Raw genomic sequence first — 21,333 nt, forward strand, 5'->3', positions numbered from 1 at the left:
TATCTGTGGGAGGTGCTGAGGAGATTTGGTTTTGGAGAAGGGTATATCGGATGGGTACAGCTGTTGTATAGGGCCCCGGTGGCAAGCGTGGTCACGGACAGACAGAGGTCTGATTACCTCCGTCTTCATAGAGGGACGAGGCAGGGGTGTCCCCTGTCTCCGTTACTGTTTGCATTGGCGATTGAGCCCCTGGCCATAGCACTGAGGGGCTCCAGGAAGTGGAGGGGAGTGCTCAGGGAAGGAGAAGAACACCGGGTATCCCTGTATGCAGATGATTTATTGCTGTATGTTGCGGACCCAGTGGAGGGGATGCCTGAGATAATGCAGACACTCAGGGAGTTTGGGGAATTTTCGGGGTACAAACTGAATATGGGTAAGAGTGAGCTGTTTGTGGTGCATCCGGGGGAGCAGAGCAGGGGAATAGATGATTTACCGCTGACTAAGGTGACAAGAGATTTCCGGTACTTAGGGATTCAGATAGCCAGGAGTTGGGGAGCCTTACACTGGCTTAATCTAACAAGATTGGTGGAACAGATGGAGGAGGATTTTAAGAGATGGGACATGGTCCCCCGTCACTGGTGGGTAGGGTGCAGGCGGTTAAAATGGTAGTCCTCCCGAGATTCCTCTTTGTGTTTCAGTGCCTTCCGGTGATGGTCACGAAGGCTTTTTTCAAGAGAATTGAGAAAAGTGTCATGAGTTTTGTGTGGGCCGGGAAGACCCCGAGAGTGAGGAGGGGGTTCTTGCAGCGTAGCAGGGATAGGGGGTGCTGGCACTACCGAGCCTAAGTGAATACTACTGGGCCGCCAATATCTCAATGGTGTGTAAGTGGATGGGAGAAGGGGAGGGAGCGGCGTGGAAGAGATTGGAGATGGCGTCCTGCAAGGGAACCAGCCTACAAGCAATGGTGACAGCGCCGTTGCCGTTCTCCCCGAAGAAATACACCACAAGTCCAGTGGTGGTGGCAACATTAAAAATTTGGGGGCAGTGGAGACGACATAGGGGAAGAACGGGAGCCTCGGTGCGGTCCCCGATAAGAAATAACCATAGGTTTGTCCCGGGGAGAATGGATGGGGGATTTGGAGCATGGCAAAGAGCTGGGGTTGTGCAACTGAGAGATCTGTTCGTAGACGGGACGTTTGCGAGTCTGGGAGCGCTGACGGAAAAATATGGGTTGCCCCAAGGGAATGCATTTTGGTACATGCAACTGAGGGCTTTCACGAGGCAACAGGTGAGGGAATTCCCGCAGCTCCCGACGCAGGAGGTCCAGGATAGAGTGATCTCGGGGACATGGGTGGGGGATGGTAGGGTGTCGGATATATACAGGGAAATGAGGGACGAGGGGGAGATTATGGTGGATGAGTTGAAGGGGAAATGGGAAGAAGAGCTGGGGGAAGAGATTGAGGAGGGGCTGTGGGCTGATGCCCTACGTAGGGTAAACTCGTCGTCCTTGTGCGCCAGGCTAAGCCTGATACAATTCAAGGTTTTACACAGGGCGCATATGACCGGAGCACGGCTCAGTAGATTTTTCGGGGTAGAGGATAGGTGTGGGAGATGCTCGAGAAGCCCAGCAAACCATACACACATGTTTTGGTCATGTCCGGCACTACAGGGGTTCTGGGTGGGGGTGGCAAAGGTGCTTTCGAAGGGGGTGGGGGTCCGGGTCGAGCCAAGCTGGGGGGGTTGGCTATATTCGGGGTTGCAGAAGAGCCGGGAGTGCAGGAGGCGAAAGAGGCTGATGTCTTGGCCTTTGCGTCCCTAGCAGCCCGGCGAAGGATATTGCTTATGTGGAAGGAAGTCAAACCCCCGGGCGTGGAGATCTGGATAAATGACATGGCAGGGTTTATAAAACTAGAACGGACAAAGCTTGCACTAAGGGGTTCGGCTCAAGGGTTCACCAGGCGGTGGCAACCGTTCATTGACTACCTCGCAGAACGATAAAAGAAATGGGAAGGTAGCAGCAGCAACCCGGGGGGAGGGTGGGGGGGAGGGCCCGGGTGGGTCCACAGGGGTGTTTTTGTATAAATATTTGTACTAGGCTATGATTATTGGACTGTTTGATTTTATTTTGGAGAGTTATTATTTTTGATATGGCAGTTGCCATTTAGTTTATATATTATTTATTTATTTGTTAAAAAAAGCCACTGTTATTTATACTGTTTTACTGTTGTAAAAAGGAAAACCTTTGTATTGTTTTGTTTAGCCAAAAAACCTGAATAAAATATATATTTTTAAAAAAGGAGCATTGAGGGGAATGTTGTGATTGGTGGATCAGCGAGCACGGACGGGATGGAAGTTTAATAACCACCTGCCTGGGTTGGGGTGCCAGAAAAAGACTTGCTTCAGAAAATTTGAGAGTTTCACGTTCATCTGTGCAAACTTTAGGCACTGTAAAAAGTTGCTATTATCATCTTAAAACTCTGTGGATGGGTTTCTCCGACCCCCCGCCAGGTCAGAGAATCGCCGGGGGGGGCGGCGTGAATCCCGCCCCGCCGCTCCGACGCGGGCTGCCGTATTCTCCAGCGCCAATTTGCAGGCAGGGGCGGGGTTTACGGCGCACCTATCGAGGGCGTTGGCTGCGGCCCCCCCGGCAATTCTCCGGGCCCCAATGGGCCGAACGGCCGCCCGTTTTTGGCCAGTCCCACCAGCATGAAATGGACATGGTCCACCCCGGCGGGACCTGGCTTGTCGGCCGTCTAGCGGGGTCCTTGGGGAGTGCGGGGGGATCCGGCCCCGGGGAGGGGGGGCCCCATGGTGACCAGCGGGCGGGCCTGTTTCGTGGGGTCTCTCTTTCCCTCCACGCCGGCCTCTGTAAGGCTCCGCCATGGCCGGCGCGAGCAGAAACAGGGCGCCGTTTTTGCGCATGCGCCAACTCGCGGCGGCCCTCGGCGGCCCTTCGGCGCGGGCCCAGCTCATGGAAGTGCAGAGGAATCTGCAACTTCCGGGAGACCCGACGCCGGAGTGGTTCGCGCCGCTCTTGAAGCCGGGGTCAGGCCATCGCGCCAAGAGCGGGAGAATCCCGCCGTATGTTGTTATATTACACTTTGTGGTAATTTGTCGTTATTCTTTGCCTTGTGATCCAGAATTCTCGGGTGAGTTGATGATAAAGAAACCACCAATCTTTAGATTGAAGCAAAACTAATTTATTAAATAACGATTAAATTAAATAGAGTTCGCACACACTACAGAGCTATAACTACTAATAAAGTAAGACTGAGTCTCTTAAACAGTAATCTATAATCTAGTATTAACTAGTGATGTAGTCGTGCTACGTCTCTCTAATATAAACTACTCCCTGAGCTGTGCTCAATACTTCTCTGCTGACACTACTAAGACACGACCCAAGATTCCCTGAGATCTGATGTTTATACTGGGAACTGGTGTTGCCCTCTAGTGTTTAAATTATACTGAGATGTAATAATTAACCCTTCACTGGTGTACCTAGAAACATACCATTACATCCCCCTTTTTGTTTTACATTTCATTTCTATGTGCAACAAAGAAAAATGTATACTATTATTACAATACATGATGTGTATGTAACTTTGTAACATAGTGAAAAATCAATAATGAAAACAAAATTCACTGGAAACGATTCACAAATCTAGTCTGTTCGGCTTTCTTCTTTTCCTGGTAGATCTTCTTCAAAAGATGACGTGGTGACGTAGAAGTTTTTACAGTCCTCTGTGAATCTTCACGAACTTGAGAATTTGCCATAGTATCATGGAAAATACATTGATGGAGTTGTAGATCTGGAAAGATGTTATTGTGTTGTTTGATTTTTAGTAGTGCTCGACGATTGCGTCAAACTATTGTTCCAGCAGCTGTCTAAACAATATAAGAACGTGGTGGAGTTTGTCTGATAACTTTAGCTGGAGCTGACCAATCTCCATCAGGTACTTTGATCCTGACGGTATCATCCGGAAGCAGTGAGTCCAGAGTGGTTGCATGCTGGTCATAATACATTCTCGTTCTTGCTGATGTTTTATCTTCTGTATCACCGGCAGATGTTCTGGATTTGGTAGAGACATAGATGGTAGAGTAGTTCTAAAATCTCTATTCGTTAAAATCTGTGCAGGTGACAAACCAGTCGAAAGCGGAGTCGCTCTAGATGATAGTAACGCTAGATTGATATCTGAACGAGAATCGAAAGCTTTGTTAAGAAGTTGTTTGATGATTTGGACTCCTTTCTCCACTTTACCATTTGATTGAGGATAATGTGGACTCAACGTGATGTGAGCGAAGTTATTAGTAGTTATAGCTCTGTAGTGTGTATTCTCGAGATAATTCGTCCCATTCATTACAGTCGAAGCACGGCCCATTGTCAGACATGACAGTGGTTGGAATACCATGGGCTGGAGTCTTCCAAAATGGGACTATGTCTCCACGCCGGCGTAGAAATGCTGCCGTTTTACTCTGGAGATTCCTGGAAAAAAGATGAGCTGAATCATTGCCCTACAGGGGCTGGAAGGGACCCAGAGTAATTCACGCAGCTTTAGCTGCGGATACGGGCCCCCGCTCTTCTGGTTTTGAGTCTACGCATATGCACGGCAGCGGTTCCAGCGGCTGTGCCGAGCGCCAAGACGGATTCGGACCGCGGAGTCACACATAAAAATTAGACCCCCCCCCCCCGGATCGGCCACGCGCCTGAGCATCTGACTGCATGGATCTGTCCCAGAGCTGCCTATAAGACCCTCCCTGATGTCCGATCCCCCTGCCCCCACACCAGGGTGGCCGCGGACCGAGTCCGCAGCCGCCACGCAAGCATCCCGACCGGCAATAGCAGGTTAGTTCCACATCGTCGGGAACTCGGCAGGTCGGGAGTGGAGGATCGCTAGGCTGGCCTCTGTCAATGGGCCCCCAACTGCGCAGAGTACTCCGCGATCACGCCGATTCTCAGGTCCCGGAAAATCGCCGGACCAGCGCCGGGTTACCTGATGCGTACGCATCCAGAGCAATGACACCAATAGAACATCGGTATGCACAGATTGTCAGGTCGCACACCATGTTCAGAAATCTTGTCTCCATGGAACTTCAGAGTCGAAATACCAAAACTACAATTGGTTTTATTGAGTTTCAAACCATACTTGTGCACTCTTTGAAAGACCTTGAGTAATCTTGAGGTGTGTTCTTCTCAGTGTTATGGGCCAGGGTTTAGAAACCTCCAAAGTATATTATGGAATTCATCTGATCCTACAACTGTTTGTTAATTTTGGTTACGATGAGCACAAGGGCCTACCTTTCAGATGTTATTCAATAGAGGCCTGAAGCGCTTTTAATCAAAAACAAGCTTTATTCTACGAATTTAGTTAACATTTTTATAAACACACACAGTAAGCATTTTTATCAACTACAAACATAAATGCCCCACACAGCTTTGGGGACTCTATGTATCACCCTTAATAAATTCCCTCCTTTAACTGTTTCAATTTAATCACAAGATCCCATAAACCAGAAACCCCTTTTCAAAGGTGTGGCCCAGCCCACAGCACTCAAGACCTGGTTTGGTTGCTCCTGTTTCCTTTCCAAAACAGCAGGTTTGAATTTCTTCCAGAAAAGTGTTATCACTTTTAAGTTATCAAGTAATCTGGACACAGCTTTTAAAATGAAGATAGAGAGACACTGCAAGGTACTTTTCTTTCTGAGTAAGGCAGCCAAATGTGAAAATGAAAGCAAAAAAACTCAGAGCCACAAAACAGCCCCAAACCAAAGCGAAAGTAAAACCAACTCCCAGAGACACAGCCCAGCTCCACCCACACAATGACAGCACTGAAGCCAAATAATAAGACAAAAACACTTCTTAAAAGGACAGTCCCATGACATCAGGTCGATGACCAAATGATTATATCATCCACATATACACGAACACCTTCGATACCCTCAGTCATCTGTTCCATAATACGATGGAAAATCTCAGAAGCTGAGATGATCCCAAATGGCAGCCTGTTAAAAGAGAACCTGCCAAAAGGCGTGTTGAAAGTACATTCTACTAGATTCATCAAGTTGCATCTGTCAGAATCCTCTTGATGCATCCAATTTGGAAAAGATTTGTGCGTTAGCCATTTCATTCGTGATTTCCTCTCTCTTGGGAATGGGATAGTGCTCCCTCTTAATATTCTTGTTGAGGTCCTTGGGGTCTATGCATATCCTCAGATCACCAGAAGGTTTCTTCACACAAACCATGGAGCAGATCCAGTCAGTCGGTTCAGTGATTCATGATATAATGCCTTGATGTTGTAATCTTGCCAGTTCAAGTTTCAATCTCTCTCGAAGTGGAGCAGGAACTCGTCTCGGATGATGAACTACAGGTTTGGCATCCGGTCGTAGCACACTTTTGATCAGGTGATCATACTTTTGTGGTTCTATCATACTTCTCTATGATGGCGACAAAGAAAGAGTCTTCCAAAGAATACGCATCTGGATCACTGGAGAAATTTGTTTCAAAACCTTCTTCCTTTGAATCTACACTTCTCACATTAATCTGTCTTGATTTTGACTTCACAGATTTAAATGCGTGTGTGGATCTGCACTGAGCAGCTAAGTAGTTTTGCTTGCCACATTGTGGGCATTGCTTTCCTCGAGCAGGGCATTTTCTTTGATCGTGGGCGGTTCCATACCTTTTAAAGAAGTGTGCATGTGTAGGATTAGAATGCGCGCGCGCAAGATGGCTGCTGTCCGTCCGAAACGCACATCTTCTTCATCTGCATCACTGCCTTAACACACTCTACCTCGCGGTTTGTTTTCACACCCTTTTCACAGAGAAAATATTCATGGTACTGACTTTTCGATAACTGATATAAACAATACATTTAAATGGCATTTTCAAGCGTGAGATACTTTTGCCTTAGCAATCGTTCTCTGAGCTTTTCATCAATTATACCAAAGACTATTTGGTCTCTAATCATTGAATTATTCAATACTGAGAAGTTACAAGATTGAGTTAGCGGTCTAAGATCAGTATCAAAGCAATCAGTTGATTCACCTTGTTTTGCATTCTCTTGTTCAAAATAAAAGCTCAAAAGTTTCATTTGTTTGAATCTTGCAATGCTGATCAAACTTTGCAATTATTACTTCAAACTTAGTTTTATCTTGATCCGTTGTATATTGGAAAGAGTTATAGATTTTGATGGCATGTGGACCAGCCTTAGTTAGTAGAAGAGCAATTTTACGAGCATCGGTAGCATTACCTAAATCGGAAGCCTCTAAATGAATGTGAAATTGCTGCTTGAACACGCTCCAATTAACATCAAGTTTACCAATGATCCAGAATTGTCGTGGAGCTTGAGCTTTGTCCATCAGTCCTGGATTCGTCGAAGTTCTGTAGTCACAGGTTGGTGCTTCGTGATTCAAATAGCTTCTTAGTTTTCTGTACTAGATTCTTACTAAACTATGCCAATTAGCAACAGTAGACATACCTGGTATCATGTTATATTACACTTTGTGGTAATATGTTGTTATTCTTTGCCTTGTGAGCCAGAACAGTCGGATGAGTTGATGATAAAGAAACCATCAATCTTTAGATTGAAGCAAAACTAATTTATTGAATAACGATTAAATTAAATAGAGTTCACACACACTACAGAGCTGTAACTACTAATAAAGTAAGACTGAGTCTGCTAAACAGTAATCCATAATCTAATATTAACTAGTGATGTAGTCGTGCTACGTCTCTCTAATGTAAACTACTCCCTGAGCTGTGCTCAATAATTCTCTGCTAACACTACTAAGACACTACCCAAGATTCCCTGAGACCTGATATTTATACTGGGAACTGATGGTGCCCTCTAGTGTTTGAATTACACTGAGATGTAATAATTAACCCTTAACTGGCGTACCTATATACATATCATTACATACATATTTTGAGTTCAGTATTTATTTTCCCAACCCTAGTTCCCCCCCACACCACCCCCACCCCTCCCCACCCCACCCCCTCAATTCTGCCTCTTAAGTGACTGCCTTGTTTGCTTAGTGATTGCGCAAAACCTGTATATGGAAAGGAAATAAAACAGTGTTTAATCTCTGCCCCTGCTCTTGTTTGAGCCAAGGAGCAGTATTGGCAATGGAAGCCGTGGGGCAATTTGCAGTCCATTTTTCTACCAAGAGGAACAGTGTGGTACAGCAATGAAGAGAACCAGGTGTCAAAATATTGGGCTGGATTCTCCATTCTGGAGGTTAAGTGCTGATGCCAGCGTATAATGTGCAATTTTCATGACAAAAAATTTGGCGTCAGCCCCTCACCGATTCAGGTACCGGTGAGGGGCGAGCACCAGCGCTGACTGAAACCCGTGCCATCTACGCCGAAAACGGGCGGAAAATGGTCGGGCGCACGGCTGACGACCTGCACCGGTCGCGCCATACAACATGGCCCCCTGGCCACCCCCCACCAGTCCCCTCAGCTCCAGCAGATGCCCCCCCCCACCTCCACCAGGCAGCGGAATGGACACCGGCCGAGTGTGGCGGCGCTGGACACAATCCGTAACCGGCACGCCGGCTCAGACCATATGTGTCCCGCGCCATCGGGAACTCAGCCCATCGGGGGCGGAGCATTGCATGTGGGCCGGCCAATGGCGCTGAAACGGTGCGTGACACAATAACACCATTTTGGAGGAGGCGGAGCATGGCGGACTGGGGTCAAACCGGCGCAGGGCCCGATTTTGGCGTCGGAGCCCATTTTCTGCCCGATCGCCGAACATGCCCGCCCCTTGTATCAATATTGGTTTCTCTGTAATATGAATAGCCATTGTCAATACCAGGACAAATAAATCTAGAGAAAAGATTCCACAGAGGAAGCTTTAAATGTTAGTTATTCCTATATTAAATGTGTCATAAAACCAGCCTTTATACAGTTCATTTAGGAATGTGCTGCTATTTTACTTACAGGTTTTGGCAGTGCAGACTCTTCGCTTGCTATCAAAGGTACTTCCCTGAAAGAAAAGGACAAAAAGGATGATTTTTCGATTAAAATCCTGCTACTCGAATACACCATAGAAAATTGGCTGCACGCCAGTAACATATTTCAATTTCAGCTTTTTTATTCTCGTTAATGAAAAACGATTATCTTTTTTGTCATTTAAATTCTCTCGGCTTGCATTATCAGTGTAAAGCCAAGTTATATTAATTTTTATCCTGGTAGTCGTAAAAGAATTTAAAAATATCTATTAAGCAAATGAAATGAATGGAGCTATAAAGAACATGAATACAATCCTGCCCTTGGAAGGTTGCACATGGGAAATGCTGATCGGGATGAGCAAAGATCTACACATAGATCTGATAACCATTAACTGAGTATCACAGCACAACAGAAACCTTGCCTATCAAAGCCATCCTTGAAACACATTGTTACAATTCTATGTAAAGTTAGGACAAACATAGAGTTGCTTAAGTTGAAATAATTTAAGTTGACAAAGAGGTTTAAAGCTCAAACTGTTGTTTGATTTTCAAGTCCCTATACCTTCCATGGACTACATGAGTCTTGGGCATGCAGAAATTATTCAAGCACTTATGATATCTGAGACTAAGCTTCATGTGAACCTGATAGAAAATGGGAGTGATTTTGTGTGATGCGCATGGATGTAATAATCCCAAACTAATGACTAAGTAGATTTTATGTCCTTCTGGCTCAGAACATGAAGCTCTTTGCTCCCAGCTGTAAAACCAAGGCCTGGTGTGCCAGAGATAAGTTGCTTATCTTATTGGGTTAATCTTTGTCAGTTGTTTAAGTCCTTGCTGAACACAGTGACAATTACAACTGGGCATTTCATTTCACACATACTTCCACAAAGGCAAAAAACACAACTTGTGTAGTTAAGCAACCATGGTCAATCAACACAGGATCAAATTTTTAAAAAAATAATTATGACATTGGGACCAGTATAATTCCATATATGGAACCTATACAGGTCAGGCAAGTTGTTACTCAACAGAACTGAGGCCAATGTCCTCGTGAGGTGGTTTGCTAATGCTACTGGGAAGGTTATAAACTAACGTGGCAGAGGAATGGGAACCAAGAGAAACAAGGTGCACTGGGACCATGACATTTCTCCCGGCTGTTTTACCACCCTGTCTCCGTTCTCGCCATCGGTGATTGGTAAAACTTTGTGACATCTCTATCCCTGACAAGTATCTGAGGCCGGGTCAGACTACACACAAACCTCTGACTACATAGCTGCATCATTACTAAAACTACCTATTTCCACCTCTGAAACATCACCCATTTGCTCTTGCTTCAGTTGATCTGTTGTTGAAACCCTCATCCATGCCTTTGTTACCTCCAGACATGACTATTTCAATGCATTCCTGACTACCCTCTATAAACCTGAGATCATCCTAAACTCTGCTGCCCATATCCATACTCAAGCAAAGTCCTATTCACCCATCACTCTAATGCATGCTGATGTTCTCGCTCAAGTAACACATTGATTTTAAAATTCTCATCCTTATTTTCAAATCCTTCCTTGGCCTTGCCACAGCTTTCTGTTATCATCTAATTCTGACCTCTTGAGTATTTTCTATTTTAATTGTTCCACAAGCTGCCTTGTCCCTAAACGCAGGGATTCCCTACCTAAACCTTTCCGCCTCTGCATCTCCCTTTCTTTCTTTAAGACACTTCTTAAAACCTATATCCTTGCCGAACCACTGGTCATCGCCTTAGTATCGTGTCATGTGATTGGGTGTCAAATGTTTCCTTCATCATGCTCCGGTGAAGCCTTGAGGCCTTTTAGCATGTTTAAGGTGCAATATAAATGCAAGGTATTGTTGTAAAAGGAAAGTACATTGAAATTCGAAATCCAATGCACTCAGAAAGCCACAGAAAACAACAAAGGAACACAAAGAAACCAATAAAGGTGCATAAATTATTTCTGAGGAAAAAAATGGCAAAGGTATCAAAGTTAACAGGGTTTGCATAAATATATTAAGATTAAGGGAGTAGTGAAAGTAAATATCAGCCCATTAAAGATAGACACAGGTGAGACGACAGTGGAAAATGACTGATTTTGTTTGCTGAGTACTCTATTTTCACAATTGAGATAGAGGTCTAAATATCAGAGGTGTGAGGGAACCTAAAAATAAGTCACAAGGAAGATATTAGTGGATTTAATGTAAGCTTTAAAAAATGCTAATGGAGAAAATAAGAGAAACTAAAATCGACAAATCTCCAGAACCTGATGTTTCCAACCTGCAATAATAAAAAAAGCAGATGGGGGAACTACAGGTGCATTTATTAAAAGTTTTCAAAGCTCTCTAGATTCAAAAAATCTGCCATCAGATATACAAATTGCAAATGTCACTCAATAAATGGAATTTTGTCGAGGTGGCTGCGGTCTCAGCCGTTGGCTAGACAACCAACAAGACCCACACGTTCCCTCTTTTTGGAAAGATAAACTAACTGCATCTTGTGCTACACAGGCACTTGACAGAATCACAGAATTGTTACAGCACAGAAGGAGGCCTTTCGATCAGGGCTAAATCGCTGGCTTTGAAAGCAGACCAAGGCAGGCCAGCAGCACGGTTCAATTCCCGTAACAGCCTCCCCGAACAGGCACCGGAATGTGGCGACTAGGGGCTTTTCACAGTAACTTCATTTGAAGCCTACTTGTGACAATAAACGATTTTCATTTCATTTCTGTGCCGGCACACAGGGCCTTGCACACTCTTCCTTTTCAAATGATCCAATTCCTCTTGAATTCCTCAATTGAGCCTTCTTCTGAGGTAATGCAATCCAGATCCTAACATGCACCGCATCAAAAATCATTTCCTCATGTAACCATTGCTTTTATTGCTAATTATTTTATGTCTGTACCCTCTGGTTCATGATCCATCCACCAAAGGAAAAATTATTTCCCTATCTATGCTGTCCAGACACCTCTTGATTTTAAGTAGTTATATCAAATTTCCTGACTGAAGTTCCTCATCTTTGGGACCATTCACATGAATCTTTTCTCCATTTTATCTCATGCCTTCATATCTTACCTAAAGTGCAGTGCTGAAAAATGGACACAATACTCCAGTTGAGGCAAAAGCAATGTTCTAAATGAGTTTAACAAACATCTTTGCTTTTAAACTCAATGTCCCATTAATAAAGCCTAGGATTCTGTATGCTTTATTTATCCCACTCTCAACATGTCCTATGACCTTCAATGACTTATACACATATGCTCCCAGGTCCCTCTACTCCTGCACCTCCTTTGGAATCATACCCTTTATCTTATATCTCTGCATTCTTCCTACCTAAATCAATCACTTCACACTTCTGTGCATTTAATTTAATCTGTCACATGTCCACTCATTCCACCCACCATCCTATGTTCTTTTGAAGTTCTAGACTATTCCCCTCACAGTTCACAATTCTTCCAAGTTTTGTTTCATCTGCAAATATTGAATGGCTCATAACTTCCTCTCGGGTTAGCAACTTAAGTCGCTGGACTGTTACACATTTGCGGCGTGACAACTGAGATGTGCGGGCATACAGGCATGCATGCTGGAATCGTGTGCCATTCAAACTCCTGGCCGGCTATTTTTCCCTGCTTGAAGCCATGCGCTGCGCTGGAGCTGCTGAATTAAAAATGCAGATACAATGCTAACTTGGGCCACTTGCCTCGCTGTTAGGTACCGTTTTATACCTTTTTATTTGCATTTTTATTTTTCGGTATAGGATAATCTAACAGAAGCAGGAGACCTTTTTTTGGTAGGTTAATGTTTTACATTATTAGTGTTTAGTGTTTATAAATATATTTAAAATGCAAATAAAGTGAAAGGAAGATATATTTTTCAAATTTTGGTTTGTCATGAGGATGTTAATTCCATTAAAGGAGCTATAATGGATAGGATGCGGCGATCACTCGCTAAAGAGTATGGCTGTCCACTTAAGATACTCTGTGTTACTATTCCCGGATTCTGTGGGTCCTTGCATGGCTGATGTGCCCGATCCTAGAGCTGCATCTTCAGTCACTCACTTGGCAGGAGTTTCCAAAAGGTGGGATCGATCATTAGATTCTAGGTCGTGGGTAATCCTTTCTCAGGCTCCTTTTCTGGGCCTCCTCTTGCCATCAGGTGTTCTCAAAGAATTGTGACCCTTCAATCAAAAGGTTCCTACAAGCAGGTCTCTTCTGAGCAAAGGTCTTTCAGGCATTGATGCCTATGTTCCATTTCTTGAGGTCAGCCTTCAAGGTGTCTTTGAGTTTGCATTGACCTCCCCCTGTCTGGGATCATTCCTTGAGCTGGATGAAGAAGATTTGCTTTGGCAGTCGGGACCCTGACATTCTAAGTATTTGTGCGGTCCAGCAGAGTTGGTTTTGGATAATCATGGCCTCGATATTGGTGCTATTGATTCCTTCAAGGACACTAATATTAGCATGCCTGTCCTCCCAACTGATTCAGAGCTAAAGTACATGTGGATTTTGCAATGTATTTTAAGCAGTGTCGTTTAAGAGTCTTTGTCCTTACAAGTGTCAGTGATTAGTTCAAATGCTTAAAAAATGTTTAATACCTTAAGTTGACATATACAAGCGTCCTGTGAGCTATGTGAACAATCTGTCTGACAGGTATTGCAGCAAATCAATTACCCACTGCTGAGAGTGTATTGCCAAAGGACAACCCAAAATGATGTCAGAGGTGATGTGTGCCAGGATACTGTACTTCAGCAGCTGCTGCTTTCAGACGTTGAGTTTTAACATTAACAATTGATATGTTAAAACTCTCCCCTTCCCCCCTCCTTTACAAATAATCAGAACCATTATGTTTATGTGGGAAAATATATTTTATTGACTATTGTGTTTACGTGAGAAAAATATTTTACTGCAAGAAATTTGTAAAAGTTGAGGTAGTTTAATGTCATTGTTCAGCTAATAAAGATAAATGTTAGTTAAATGTTAACTGGTTTCAAAGTTTTGCATTTATAAAATTATTTTTATTAATAAATGTGTTACATTAAACTTTACAAGCTTCTCCAATGTCTTACTGAAACATCAAAACACAACTTTTTAATTATGAGATAATTATAAATGAATAAGATTGAAGTAAAAAGGCAGAAACATAATAACACAGGTAATACGATGGCACACTAGTTGGCACTGCTGCCTCATAACACTGGGGACCTGGGTTCAATTCGGACCTTGGGTGACTGGTGTTTGCACTTCTCCCCGTGTCTGCATGGGTTTCCTAGATCCACAGAATAGAACCATAGAATTCCTACAGTGCAGAAGGAGGCCATTTGGCCCATCGAGTCTGAACAAACCCTCTGAAAGAGTACCCTACCTGGGACCACTCCTCCGCCTATCCTCGGAACCTAACCTGAACATCCTTGGACACCAAGGGGCAAATTAGCATGACCAATCCACCGGACCTGCACATCTTTGGACTGTGGGAAGAAACCAGAGCACCCAGAGGAAATCCAGTCAGACACGGAAGAACGTACAAAGTCCACACAGACTGTCACCCAAGGCCAGAATTGAACCCGGGTCTCTGGCGCTGTGAGGCAGCAGTGCTAACCACTGTGCCACCATGCTGCCACCGTTTCGTCTGGATTCTGTTGTTTCCTCCCACAGTCAAAAGGTGTGCAGGTTAGGTGGATTGGCCTTGCTAATTTGTCCTTTAGTCTCGAAAGGTTAGGTGCGGCTACGGGGATAGGGCAGGGGCAAGGGCCTGGGTAGGGTGCTCTTTCAGAATGTCAGTGCAGACTCGATGGGCCAAATAGCTTTCGACTGCACTGCAGTGGTTCTATGATTCTATAACACAAATCAAAAAAAAATTCAGATGTTACAAGGACAATGAGAGCAAAACACCCTGGGGCGCTTTTAAAATCTTTTGACCATAATCTAAATGAAAACATACAAACACTTTTAAGCATGCCACATGTAAAGTTAAATAATAATATCGTACAGATTTAAATAGTTTCACACATTAAACCAAACCTACGTTCACTTTTAAATAATCACCTTTCATTGTAAAAAATGATTTTAAAAGAATCAATAACAACAGCAATGCCTGCATAAAAGAAAGAGCAAAAAAACTGATCAAAAAATCTGCATTCCTTTAAAACACTTGTTAAACATGTTGTCTGTTGTCTTCAATCTAAATCAGCAGTTTAAATACCTGTTTGCAATGGCCGTTCCCAAGCTGACCCTGTCATAAAGGGGCAGGGCTGCACGCCACCTGTACCACGCTGGCGCCTGTCCAGAGGGGCAGTGGTGGTCCGAAGCTGCCACACTGAGGGGAAGGTTCACCCCATTATCCGAGCGCAGGTAAGTGCACATTTTTCCCTTTTAAAATTGGAGGCCCATGGCTTCCCGCCGCTAGCTGGAAGTTATGGGCCAAATATCAGGATGTGTGAATTCCCTTTATTGCCCCTAATTGGCCTTTTTGGATTCCATCTTACATGTGCTGCTAGTCTCTTTTCATATTCTCTCTTATATGTTTTCTTACTAAGCCTCTGAGTCTTCTATAGTCAGCCTCGTTCTCAATCATATTTTTTACTTGACATCTGTCATCAGCATTTTTCCTTCCTTATCTTCATCTCCATCTCTTTTGCCATCCATGGAGATCCCACTTTGTTGGAATATACCTTGTCTGTGCTTGAACTATGACTTCTCTACCCCAAAGACAGCTTCTACCTGATATAGAACTATTCTTTACTCTGGCACTGCCTGTTATTCTAACTTTCTTCATCTTATTCCACTTTCCTACTTCTACATTCTGGTGTCCTCCTGCAAATTTAGTTTAAATGCTTCTGTCAAACCAATGAACTTCTCCACAACCACATTGGGCCCAGTCCTGTTACAGTACAACCGATCCCTTTTGAAGAAGTGTTTTCTGCCCTAGAACTGGAACAATTCCCCAAGAACTTGAAGCCTTCCCTCCTGCACCATTTTTTCAAGCCATACATTGGCCTTTGCTTTCTTCCTGTGTCTACTCTCACTAGCATGTGGCATTGGTGGTAATCCAGAGATTACTACCTTTGAAGTCCCTGACATACCAGCAACCGACCTTCCCCCGGGGTTTGCAGAAGTTTGCCGGCCAATTAGAGGCAGTGGTTGGCAGCAAGGGCAGAGGGAGATGCCTCTCAGTGGGCCCTTCATCTTAGCATTATTGGATCCACACAATTAGGCCTTTGAATGAAGGACCCCATAAAGCCTCCCTCTTCGTCCCCCTCCGTTCCAGGAGCCCATAAGCAGACACATCATATTGACCTTTTGTGCTGCCTGCAATCCGAACCTCCCAGCAGCAGCAGGTTGAGACATATCAGAGGATATTAATTGGCAACTTAAGGATCTCAATTGGTGGCAGCATGGGAAGGCCGTCAGTAAGACGAAAAGAAATAGGAACAGGAGTTGGCCTTTTGGCCCCTCGGACCTGCTCTGCCATTCAATAGGATCATGGCTGATCTGATATCGCTCACATAACTACCCTGCTCTTTCCTTATAACCCTTGATTCCCTTACTGATCAAGAATATACCTATCTCAGCCTTAAAAATATACAAGGATTCTGCACCACAGCTCTATGTGACAAAGAATTCAAAAAACACTCAACCCTTTGAGAGAAGAAATTCCTCCTCGCCTCAATCTCAAACTGGCGCCCCTTTATTCTGAGACTGTGCCCTCTGGTCCGAGATTCCCCCATGAGGGGAAACATCCTCTCAGCATTTACACTTTCAAGCACCTTAAGGATCCTGGACGGGATCCTCCGTCGGCTGACACCGGAATTGGCAAATGTGATTGGCCAGAAGATCGGTTTTGACACCAAAATCGTGTCGGGCGTCGGTTTCACAGCAAATCACATTTCTCCGGTGCTTCGACAGCAGCATCAATGCGTTCCACTCTGCCCAGACAGCAGACACTGCTGGCATATCATTAGTGGACATGACCCGGTATTCTCCGGCACCTCCTCGATTCTCCGCCTCCACTGGGGTGAATTCCCGATGACGAGGTTTACTTGTGCTTTTAAAATTCAAGAAACAGGCGCCGTGGCTGATGAGGGAGAAAGAGCATGGGGAGGTACAACCATGGGCAGTCCTGACAGTGGCCGGGCTGGATGGGGTGGGGTGGGGGGGCCTGCCAGCACCGGGGTGGAAGGGGAGAGAATGGGGGAATATTGTGTGGGGCCGGGGTGACCACACACGGGACTGGGCAGTGTCCAGGCACAGACTGCCATTGGCACGACCTGCAAGGCTGCCCACCCCACTGACCAGCCACGTTGGCCCCTGGTTCTGCAGAGTGACATCGGCTGTATGGATGTCCCTCCTCCCGCACCCCAGCCCCCACTCTCCCAGCCCATCAACCCCCGGACTCCAGACCTCACTGACCCACCCCACCACCCCCGAACCTCAGCCACCAACCCCGCACCCCACCCTCCGCAATATCCCCGACCCAACTGGCCATCAGCCTCCGGGTGGGGCATCACGCATCCCATCCAAGGGCAATGCCCACAGTAGCCCAAACAGGGGGCAACGGAAGGGGGCCACAGAGCACACTACTTTGTTAAGTAATGGGTTAAGAGACATTCCAATTAGTTGTCTCATTTATATTAAGTATCCAATAATTGACACTGATATGTAAAGGGACTTCAGGTGGCCTTTGTGTCAGGTGATGTGATGTTAGAGTTTTGTGCAGAGTCTGTTGACGTGAAATAAAGGTGTTGGTGAAAAGGAGCAGAACTTTTGACTCTTTATACAACAGCAGCTAAACACCGAACAAATGGTATTAGGGGATGGTTACTGTGCAAATGTGAAGGGTTGAAAGATTCAACGTTTCCAGACCAAACCAAGGAGTGAGTGAGAAGAAAAATAAAAAAACATATATGGCTGAACTTAGGATGAAGATGGCCGGATATGACTATCCCCCCTTATTTTCTGAAAGGGCATTGTACGACCAATGGCGAAGTGCAGTAGTTATGTGGACTAAGATAACTGCCTTGGGAAAGCGAAAACAAGGTATGGCATTGGCTCTTTCTCTACCTTATGACAGTAAAATCCAGAGCAAAGTGTTTTCTCAGCTGGAATTGGAAGAGTTAGACTCAGAAGAAGGTCTTCAGACTTTATTACATTATATGGATAAGATTTATAAGAAGGATGACTTGTTAAGTGCGTATGAAGCATGGTCGGATTTTGATAGGTTCCGGAAAATAAAGGATTACTCCATTGAACACTATATAATGGAATTTGGCAGACTATATAAAAGGCTGCAGAAATACAACCTGGAATTTCCACAATCAGTGTTGGCCTTTAAATTACTTGACTGTGCTCGAGTGAGCAACATGGATAGGCTCCTGGTTTTGACAGGAGTTCAGTTTGCGGATAAGGATACCTTATTCGATCAGATGACAGAAGCTTTAAAAAAGTTTCTGGGGAAACATTCGATTCCGATGGCTCTGATGACCCAAATAGGTCAGCCTGCAATTAAGCAGAATATGGAGGATACACTACTAACAGGATGGCGAAATCGTACGGCTATGAACAGGTTCCAAGACTATAGAAGGAGATCGAGACCCGGAAATTATGAAGACAGAAACCCAGTTAGAACCTACAATAGGAAGATGAACCCAGAAATGCACGGTGTATGATAAATCAATGTTTTCGATGTGACTCTCAATACCATTATGCTTTCAACTGTCCAACTCGTTATGATAGAGAGTTTGAAGCGACACATGACACGGAAGAGTCCGAAGAATCGAAAAAGATAGTGACCAGAAAGAATGCATTGTCCTATTAACAAGCAGTTTTACGCCGGTAATGAGGGTGTTGGTTGCAGAATCCTTCAATTGTGCTGTATTGGACAGTGGCTGCACAGCTACTGTATGTGGAACTGACTGGTTAAAATGTTACCTGGACTCCTAAAAATTGTAACAAGGTTAAGGAATTTGAAACTTCCACAAGTTTCAGGTTTGGGGATGATAATACTCTGAAGTCGCTGAAAAGAGTGGTGATCCCTTGCAATATTGTCGGAGTGAATCATTTCATCAGCACGGATGTTGTATCAAGTGAGATGATACCTTTGCTTCTGAGCAGACCGTCGATGAAGAAAGCACACATGAAACTGGATATGGAACAGGATAAGGCAACAGTTTTTGGAAAGACGGTGGACTTACAATTTACATAGTCAGGACACTATTGTATTCCATTACTGACAAATAATATTCAAGTAGAGTGGTTAAGGATGTGTTAATGGCAGTTGAAAATGGGACTTCAGCTGATAAAAAGCTTGTATTAAAACTGCATAGGCAATTTGTGCATCTGTCTCCGCGGAGGATGAAAAATGTATTAAAGGGTGCAGGGGTAAGGGATGAAGACTATACTAAACTGATAGAACAGGTTAGTGATCGCTGTGAAGTTTGTAGGAAGTACAGAAGGACACCAGCATGACTGATAGGAACCCTACCTTTGGCCAGGGATTTTAACGATATTGTGCCATGGACCTTAAGATCTGGGATAAAGCGAATAGCATATTTATTTTGCATTTTGTAGATTTAGCAACCAGATTTAGTCAATCAACGATTGTACGAAGTCAAGAAAAGAGAGTAATTCTGGATCAAATCGTGGAAAAATGGATAGGGACAGCAATGGGCCCACTGGCAAAATTCTTTACAGACAATGGGGGAGAATTTGCTGATGATGAGTTTAGGGATATGTGTGAAAACATGAATATCACAGTTATGAATGCAGCTGCGGAAAGCCCATTTAGTAATGGTGTCTGTGAAAGAAACCATGCTGTAATCGATGACATGCTCCTGAAAACTTTGGCAGATAGACCAAATTGCAGGCTAAATTCAGCTTTAACATGGGCGGTACATGCAAAGAATTCATTGCAGATGGTTGGGGGCTATAATCCCTATCAATTAGTATTTGGTAGAAATCCTAAAATTCCATCCATTTTGGATGACCAGGCTCCAGCTTGGGAAGGGACTACAATTAGCTCTGCCTTTGCAGAGCATTTAAATGCATTACATACCAGTACAAAAGCCTTTTTGGAAGCAGAAGTCTCTGAAAGAATTCGCAGAGCTTTAAGGCATAATGTACGGCCATCAAATACCGTTTTTCAGCAAGGAGACATAGTATACTATAAGAGAGACAATTTTAATGAATGAAAGGCCCAGAGAAGATCATAGGCATAGATGGCAAAACAATTATTTAGCAACATGGCAATCAAACTGTTAGGGTACATTCATCAAGGATAATGGGTACAGACTACAAATTTTCAAATGTAAACAGAGCAGACAGACATGACGAGGAATCGGGGAGTCTGGTACGCAAGTGTTACAGAACTATGCGGACCAGTTAACTGATATAGACAGAGTTTCTGTAGAGGAACACATCACCTCTGATGAATTGGAACAGGCCATTTTTCCGAAAGGACAACTGCCAAACGTTGGTACAAAAGTGACATACTTGCCTGAAGGGTCTAGTCAATGGATGGATGCAACTATTATTAGTAGAGCAGGGAAGGCCACTGGAAAGTATAAACATTGGTTGAATGTTCAGCATTCAGGGGAAGGAGTCAAGACAATGGATTGGGAACACGAAGTTCAAAAATGGAGGGCACAGAAACGCAATGCCAGTTCAGATAGCACATTGGACAGTGAACAGGTCTGCAGGAAAAGGTCGAGAACTATTGAAAGAACATCCCACAGCAGAAGGGAAAGATCAAGCAGTAGCAGTACAGAACACGATACCAGGCGGGAGAGGGGACGTAGTTTATCAAGGTCCCGGAACATGGGTAAGACTACGAACACTAATAGGAGTAGAAGCCCACATTCACATGAGATTTTGGTGGCTTCCAAGAAATTAGATGACAAAGTTATCAAAGATGCCAAACAGCAAGAACTGCATAGTTGGAGTGAATTTGGGGTATACACGGAAGTACCGGATAGGGGACAACAAGCTCTATCCCACTGATGGATTTGCACAGAAAAGGTTCTTCCGGATGGAACTTATAAGGCAAAGGCTAGGCTTGTGGCAAGGGGATGTGAAAAAAACTTAGAAGATCAGGATTTAAGGGTAAATTCACCTACAGCAGGAAAGGTTATTTTAAAGATCTTCTTGGCTCTATTAGCCACAAAGGCATGGGAATGCAAATCTATAGATAGAAAAGCTGCCTTCTTGCTCAGCTCCAGAGAGGCATTTTTCTCCGTCTTCCTAAAGACGTAACTAACACGGAAGGGGTACTCTGGAAGTTGAATAAATGTGTATATGCATTAAATGATGCATCTAGAGTCTGGTACTTTTCGGTAAGGTCAGTTTTGTTAAAGTTAGGCTGTTGCCAGTTGAAAGCAGATCCGGCAATGTTTTACTGGCACTATAAAGGAAATCTTTCTGGCATCTTTATGATGCATGTCGATGATTTTTT

General features: G+C 44.3%; 1 protein-coding gene across 2 annotated transcripts in view; it reads right to left on the reverse strand.

The window, feature by feature from the left end:
* Positions 1 to 21,333, reverse strand: part of LOC140395520 (uncharacterized) — a 1,079,902-nt gene that overhangs the window by 231,957 nt on the left and 826,612 nt on the right. For both annotated transcript variants that reach the window (XM_072483429.1, XM_072483418.1), the window contains one exon: positions 8,879 to 8,924. In XM_072483429.1, coding sequence (XP_072339530.1) covers positions 8,879 to 8,924 — 46 coding nt within the window. The remainder of the gene's footprint in view (positions 1 to 8,878; positions 8,925 to 21,333) is intronic.

The sequence above is a fragment of the Scyliorhinus torazame genome, chromosome 2 (assembly GCF_047496885.1).
Source record: "Scyliorhinus torazame isolate Kashiwa2021f chromosome 2, sScyTor2.1, whole genome shotgun sequence".
Classification (NCBI taxonomy): Eukaryota; Metazoa; Chordata; class Chondrichthyes; order Carcharhiniformes; family Scyliorhinidae; genus Scyliorhinus; species Scyliorhinus torazame.